Below are 8,515 nucleotides of genomic sequence, written 5' to 3' on the forward strand. Positions count from 1 at the left end.
CTGTGTCGGTAGATTTTTAATATGTACAATATTTTCATCTCATTGGAAATGGCGTAAATACAGCAGCAGCAGCAATGGTACTGGTGGGAGTTGGGGTAGGGAAGGAAGCCAGTTTTTGCAGGTACCTCCACCCCATGAGGGCCGCGACATTCCTCCGCTACACCCCGCCAGAAAGGCCGGCGACTCCTTTAAGGTCTACACACGTACATGTGTGTACATTCTCCCCAACATGCAGGGCGACTACAGGATAGCTGGTGAGTTAAGGATAAGCTGGCATTGAGAAGGTACACACAAAACACTAGGGGGGTTCTGGAGGAACAGGCAAACAAAGATCAATATGCTTCTTATTCAAAGAGGCTTTTTTTATTGAGCTGACCGGCGTCGGTCAGGTAAGGTCAGTGTTCACGATGGCTAACTATGCTAGCTGCTAGCGGCCATGTTTTGACAGTTGCTATGACTGCTACTCTTTGAAATGCCTAACCGTCTCGAGTGATTCGATTAACCTTAGTGGTTTTACTGCTCGAGGCAGCATGTAAAAACGCAAGGAAGAAAAGGCTAAATAAATAAAACAAATAGGTCTACACGATTTGCACAGTAAAGGACATTTTTTTAAACACATCATATAACAACATTAACAAGAAAGACAAATAATACGTCTCTCATTTGCCCCACATAGCATTCGTGTAGGGATAGCTGTCCAGAGAGGATTGGCAGTGTTGAGCTTCCCTTTATAAAGGAACTCACACGCACATTGACATTCACTCTGACGCACACACACACACACACACACACACACACACACACACACACACACACACACACACACACACACACACACACACACACACACACAAACATGCTTGTCAGACGCACAGACTCCACCCACGCCCACGATGCGGTACAACACATGCAAATTTGCACGGATGTAAATAAATACATGTTCAGTGAGAAGCCCTTCTGTGTCCCAGCTTTTCCCCTTTGAACATAAAAAAAGTGCATGAACCCCCAAGAAAAATAAATATCCTGGTGCATCCTGGTTTGGAGATAATAAATAAATAAATACAAATCCAAAAGTTCCATGCAGATGCAGCTCCTCCTGAGTTCTCCAGGAACAACGAGGAGAATGTCTCTCTCTCTCTCTCTCTCTCTCTCTCGCTCTCTCTCTCTCTCTCTCTCTCTCTGTGTCTTCCTCTCTCGCTCTCTCGCCGGCTCTCCTCCTCCTCGCTCACAGGTGAGTGCTGTCGTGTGTGTCGAACCTGTGGCTGTCGCTGCGCCCCGCGTTGCACTTCCTGCTGTTCCCCTGATTGGGTACGAGGGACAGGGGGTCCGGTCTGATCAGGTACCTGCAGATGGTGGTAGGATGGGGAAGAGGACGACAAAACAACAACAACAACAACAACAACAACAAGAGCAGTTGAGGAGGAGGTGCCATGAGGAGGTGTTCATGCCATCATCGACCGCATTGATCTGATCTGTTGTTGTGCTGCTTACACCACGTCGTGCAGCTCTAGCCTGGCGTCAGGGGAGGGGTTGATGAGGATGTAGGACAGTCTGTTCCCTTGGTCCGTCATGCCATCTGAGTACAAGGGTGAGAGAACCGTCAACAACACCACTTCTGGCTGCACCCGAGATATCGATTTTTCCCCACGTTTTCAACATGAATGACGGTGGAGGTCTCGCGTGTTTCAGAAGGCAGCGACGACAATTCCTAAACATACTCAAACGGGCCTTGTTCACACAAATGTATCGTGTAAATAATCGTGTTAACATGGCCAAATTAGGTTTGTGTGAAAACAGAGGAGAAATTCATACAGAGGAAAAACTATAACGAAAAGAAAGCTTAATATTTCTGTGATCGCTATAAATACTCTGACACTTTATGACGTGGTTCACCAGGTGGTTCACAAGGTGGCTTACAATGTGGTTCACATTGTGGTTTTACAATGTGGTCCCAACCCGATATCACAGGATTTCGTGCTCATGCTCACAAAAATGAATCTATTGAATCGTGTCCCAGAGCACAAGCATGTTTGCGGCAGACCTCCTGAAAAAAACTGAAACCAACCACGTCCCTTAAACCCAAACCACAGCGAAAAACATAGTCGTTTTTACAATAACGGCTCTAAACATTGGACATGCCTGCCTTTTTTTGGCCTATTCTTTTCAATGGGCCTGCGTCCACGTCACGTGACTGTCAATGTTGCTATGGCGGTTGCTATGCCCCCCCCCTCATCCCCCCGTTATCGTATACACCCATACGGCTTGTTAACGACCTATGGCCATTAATTCATTTTCATGCACTGTAACATGCACGCATATATCCTGTAGGGCTGCTCGATTATGGGAAAAATCATAATAACGATTATTTTGGTCAATATTGAAATCACGATTATTCAAAGATTATTTTTGAGCTTGAAACACGTTGCATTTATTCAGCACGTCTCTCCCAAAGAAAACGTTGTAACTGAGAACTTTGGGATTTCGCCTTAAAAAAAATGCACAAAATGGTCGAAAAGAAAATGTCCCAATCTAAAATAATAAACAGATATGTATCCAGCTGTTCTGCCCTTTCTATAAAACTTCAAAAAAAATTATAATAATAAAAAATCATTTGACGCTGAAAATCGAAATCGCGATCAAAATTAAATTAATCGCCCAGTGCTAATATCCTGTATATATGTGTGAAACATGCTCATGCTCACATGTTTCACCCAAACACGTGAGCATGAAATCATGGTGTACGATTCACCCGCCCTGGGAACCACACAGCCCGGTATCACCCGCCTCGGGTGATACCGGGCTGTGTGGTTCCCGGGGTGGGTGACACCGGGCTGTGTGGTTCCCGGGGCAGGGGTGACACCGGGCTGTGTGGGTTCCCGAGGCGGGGGCGGACTTACTGAAGCCGGTCGGCGAGAGGCCCAGGTGCTTCATGCGGGTCCTCACCAGGGCGTTGAGCTCCTGCCTCTCGGAGCGTCTGAACAGGGTGAGCCTCTGCTGGCTGATCCGCTCGGCCGCGCTGCCGGGGCCCCCGCCCTTGGCCCCGCCGGGCCCCCGGCCCCCCTTCCTGCTCAGCCGGCGCGCCCACTGCATGCTCTTCCTCCGGAGGAGCGGGTGGTCCGAGGAGTGGGCCGAGGAGACGGGCTCCGAGGAGGTGGAATTGCGGTGGGGGCCCGACCGGGACAGCAGGGGCTCTCGGGGCTCCCGCGTGTCCTCGTAGTCCTCCACCGTGATGGAGACCTGGGACTGGGGGCCCCCCCACACACACACACACACACACACACACACACACACACACACACACAACCGTGCAAGCACATACACACATATATAGACACTCACACACACACACACACACACACACACACACACACACACACACACACAACCGTGCAAGCACATACACACATATATAGACACTCACACACACACACACACACACATACACACACACACACACACACACACACACACACATGTGCACAGACACACACGTGCATATGCACACGTGCACATACACACACACATCCACACACGCAAGCACACACATTCACACACACGCATGCACAAATAAACGCCCACACACACACACACACACATACACACACACACATACACACACACACACACACACACAAACACAACCATGCAGGCACATACACACATATATAGACACACACACACACACACATGCACAGACACACACATGCATATGCACACGTGCACACACACACAAAAACACACATGCATACATGCAAACACACACATTCACACACACGCATGCACAAATAAACGCCCACACACACACACATACACACACACACACACACACACACACACACACAACAATGCAGGCACATACACACATATATAGACACACACACACACACACACACACACACACACACACACACACACACACACACACACACACACAACAAAAGAAACACGTTTGATTTCCTTAGGCATTGCCCTCCCTCAGTCACCTGTATTCAAACAACGCACCCTTTAATTAATTCTTGTATCATGCTTTTGTTCCCCCCTATAGTCCATATGGAAGTAGGGAGAAATTAATTTTCTTCTATCAGGATACAGATCACTAATAGCCCCACACCGCAGGCGCTGCCACACAGAAGGCATTGTGGCTCTGTCATAACTAATGTGACACAGCACTGCCGCTGAGAATATGAATACCCGTCGCAATATTTTGTCATTACTTTGTTTGCTGGGTCTCTTTCACCTCCATGATGTCAGCACAACCTTCCTCACAGCCGCCACAATGCTTCCTTCAGGCACTTAATGATATCTTCATCACAAACAGACACAGCTGTTTTAATAACACATTTCCTTTCACAGGGATCCGTATTCAAGTTTATGGTTGCAATTGTGTGCACGTGTGTGTGTGTGTGTGTGTGTGTGTGTGTGTGTGTGTGTGTGTGTGTGTGTGTGTGTGTGTGTGTGTGTGTGTGTGTGTGTGTGTGTGTGTGTGTCTGTGTGTGTGTGTGTGTGTGTGTGTGTGTGTGTGTGTGGTTTGATAACGACATGTATGTGTGTGTTGTGTGTGTGTGTGTGTGCAGTTTTGTCTGTGGCTGGTTTGACACCAACATGATGTATGCGTGTGTATCTCACTGGTACCCGCTCCAGAGAACACATCACACCTGTCCTCCGTGAACTCCATTGGCTTCCAATTAAACACAGAATCAACTACAAAATCGTACTCATCACCTACAAGGCCCTCAACAGCCTAGCCCCCCCACTACCTTGCCGACCTCCTCCATCACCACGCCCCCTCCCGATTCCTCAGGTCCAATTCTGCCAACCTGCTACAAGTTCCACGGACTGAGCGACGGACTTGGGGTGAACGGGCCTTCTCAGTTGCTGCCCCCACCCTTTGGAATTCACTCCCCTCCCACATCAAAGTCTCTCCAACCCTCTCTTCTTTCATATCTGTCCTCAAAACATACCTTTTCACACTAGCCTTCCCCACCTAACTCCCACCTTATTCTTCATGTTTAACCTCTGTTTTTCTTTTATTCCTAGTCTGTCTTACATAGTTTTGATAGGGCAATATGTAAAGCGTCTTAGAGTACCATATTAAGCGCTATATAAATTTCATTTATTATTATTATTATTATTATTATTATTATTATTATTATTATTTGTGTGTATGTGTGTGTTTGTGCAACCGCAAACCTATGCGTTGCTTCCTATTTGTTCTCGGTTTAGAGACACGCCCACCATCAGTGGTGGGCACCACACTGACACTGAGCGAATAAGCAGGCAGAGGAAGGAACAGCACGACCACCCAAACCCCCCCCCCCCCCCGGGTACCTCCGAGACGGGGAGCTTCTGTGCCTCTGTGCGGTATATCCCTATGGGGATGTCCCCTGTGGACGAACACAGCTTCTGGTATAGCCGGCCGTACGTGCGGATCCACAGGTCGTCCTCCGAGATCTTCATCTGCTCATACAGACACACACCAAAAAAAAATGACAGACTTGTTTCTACACTGTGCTACACACGACTCATGTTAATTATTCATCTTGTTTTCAAAGGAAAAAATGCATTGTATAATGTTAGTATTGGTAGTATTAGTAGCTGTAGTATGAGTAGGAATAGAGGTAGTAGTAGTAGACAGAGATGGGCATTATTTATTTATTTATGTATTTCAAATATACATTTTCTAATTGCATATTTTGTCATTTGTATTTGATTAGAGTGAACGAAAAAAATATTTATTAGCGGTCGAGAATGAAGTGAGGATATCATTTCAAACTTCCACAGCGGTTTTGTTTCCCCCTGTCTGTGTGTCTGTCTGGCGGCTCTTTGTGGAATATCTCCAAATGTTGAGCACGCATTTAAAAAAAAAAATCGCTGGGTAGATTGGTTAGGAGCCAAGTAAGAAATCATCAAATGAATCACTTGATGCATGTCATGACTTGCTTGATGTATGTCACGACTTGGCAAGAGTTCAGCATACATCAGTATAACAAATAATTGGCAAATACAAATAGATAACATTACCTGCTGATGCTTGATTCCCTCAGTGACACAGACCAGTGGTGTATAAAGTACTCAAAAGCCATACTTAAGTAAAAGTACAGATACCTTACTGGAAAATTACTTAAGTAAAAGTAAAAGTCACCTTTTAGAATAGTACTTAAGTAAAAGTATTAAAGTATCTGATCTTTACTGTACTTAAGTATCAAAAGTACTTTTCTGATATTAAATGTACTTAAGTACTGAAAGTAAAAGTACAAGTAACTGCTGTTAATAAAAAAGCAAAGGGTCAGAATTTTGAGAATAAGTAAGGAATAATCACCGAGAGGCCGGGCAATAAACAGTTTGATATGCCCGGCTCGTGGACGGCTTACCGCCCGAGACGAAGTCGAGGGCGGTAACCTTCCGCGAGCCGGGCATATCAAACTGTTTATTGCCCTGCCTTGAGGTGATTATTCCGTTTATTCTACTTCGCGCCGGCCAACATAATAAAACAATTCAAATACTTTAATAATTAGCCTTTTTCTTATTCGTATTGCATGCTTATTAAATGTATGCTCTGTTTAAGTTCATCTCCCTCGAAAAGTAGTTCCCTTTAGAACTACGGTGAATAACGTTAGCTCAACTGTAGGTAACGCGTTTCTATAGCAACCACACAAGGCTGGATCTGATCTCACTAGTTTAACAACGTTGTTACATTCGTATCAAGTCAGCTTTAATGACGATCGATCAAACATGCACTCCTTGGTTTATTTTTACAACGGACCTCATGTTTGAAATGTATGTGATAGAAAACGATACAAGCGGCGTATTGATCTACTGTGCTCAGTCAGCAGCAAGTAGAGTGTGAAGTGTATAAGATAGTGTTGTAATACTGCGTGTACAAACCAGCCTGATACAAATAGTAGAATTTTGATAGCCCTTGCCCTCGTCCTAGCCATGCATTTGTGTGTTGACAGTCGTAGGAGTTTTGATCGACGTAGCAACAGTTACTAAGCAAGGGGGCTTTGCGAACGTGCGCTGGGACAGCTGATTCGCCAAACAGGCTCGCAGTCTGTGTTCTACCACAGTCCCCGACGTTATTCTCATATCTCTCATGATTCTTTTTTTTTTTTCTAAAGATGAGTTGATTTTGTAACGAGTAACGAAGGTTTCAAGCGAAATGTAGCGGAGTAAAAGTATCCGTTTTCTTCGCAAAATGTAGCGAAGTAAAAGTACAGAGAAATATAAGTAGTAAAGTAAAGTACAAATATCCAAAAAAAACTACTTAAGTACAGTAACGAAGTATTTCTACTTCGCTACTATACAACACTGACACAGACATCCACAGTTAGTGGCATGTTACTTTATGTATTTTATGTATTTTAATTAAATAAATTTGCTCACAAGTCATTTGCAATTTAATTTGATACATTAAAGAGGATGTAATTGATTCTGTATCTGGACACATTTCAATGTATGTTTGCCCATCTCTGTTAGTTTTAGTAGTCGCAATTGTAGTCGTAATAGCAGTAACAGTAGTAGACGAGGCAGTGGTAGTAAAGGTAGTAGTAGGAGCAGGAGCAGTATTAATGCAGGCCGGTTGGTATCACTTCCATGGTTGAGTGTCTTGGTACTCACAGCACAGAGGAAGCCTGAGCCAGGCATGGAGTCAAGGCCCAGTAGCAGTCTGGTGATGGAGATCATGTAGTCCTTCACAAAAGACTGAACAGAACAAGCACGTCTTAGTTCACCATGTGTTACAGGCCAGGCCGGATGAACAGTGTCTTTGAACTGGGTGAAAAAGGACCAGAATCCAGAAATATAAGAGAATACATGCACTATCAGTGGTATATCACAACCTTTTGTCATATCGTATAGATGCAATATTTACAACAGATTGGTCTTGCAGATATAAAAATGACCTCCAGGGATTTCCATAATGGACATTTTCTTGAAGACTTTACCGAGACCTATTTGGAGTTTTGTCTGTAGGCCTCATATTTGATAACATGTTGATTCACGTCTCTAAGACATCCAATGTCTTAGCATATGAAGGAGCCTTTCAGAACGGTGCCCCGTGAGACCTCGGCGTTCAGAATTAATCAAATCGCGTCCTGCCGGGCGAGGGCCTCCAAATGAATACATTTAGTACTTGGTGTGTATATTTTCGTATCTGCAGATGATCTCTCATTGAGGAATGACATCACTTCCTGCAGGCCTGGAGCCTGGAGAGTAACATACTGTCTTTGAATATGACGGTTGGATCCACATTTTTTGTAGCAACCAAACGGGTAATACACCTTAATGCCCTAATTCATATGAAAGAGAGCGGACGTTTGGCACCCAATAAATAGTGCGTTTAAATACGCCCCATCGGTCCAAGTTTGGCTCACATCTAGTACATATTCACCCGCCAACATTTAGTTGGCGGATGAGTCAAATCAATCTCCGTAGCTCGCTCCAAAAAGTCTGAACAGGTTTCTTGTGAAATAAACACACAAATCAACAGTTCATTTTATCATCTTGCCTACATATT

The 8,515-nt window shown here is 44.8% G+C and overlaps 1 protein-coding gene across 2 annotated transcripts in view; it reads right to left on the reverse strand.

Annotated features, from left to right (window-relative positions):
- Window positions 1-8,515, reverse strand: part of kcnt2b (potassium sodium-activated channel subfamily T member 2b) — a 67,639-nt gene continuing 59,124 nt past the window's right edge. For both annotated transcript variants that reach the window (XM_030337826.1, XM_030337817.1), the window contains exons 25-29: window positions 7,618-7,701; window positions 5,329-5,457; window positions 2,898-3,243; window positions 1,492-1,576; window positions 1-1,343 (exon numbers count right to left, since the gene is read on the reverse strand). In XM_030337826.1, the coding sequence (XP_030193686.1) occupies window positions 1,226-1,343; window positions 1,492-1,576; window positions 2,898-3,243; window positions 5,329-5,457; window positions 7,618-7,701 (762 nt within the window). In that variant the 3' untranslated portion in view covers window positions 1-1,225. The remainder of the gene's footprint in view (window positions 1,344-1,491; window positions 1,577-2,897; window positions 3,244-5,328; window positions 5,458-7,617; window positions 7,702-8,515) is intronic.

Source organism: Gadus morhua, chromosome 2 (genome assembly GCF_902167405.1).
Source record: "Gadus morhua chromosome 2, gadMor3.0, whole genome shotgun sequence".
In the NCBI taxonomy this organism is placed as follows: domain Eukaryota; kingdom Metazoa; phylum Chordata; class Actinopteri; order Gadiformes; family Gadidae; genus Gadus; species Gadus morhua.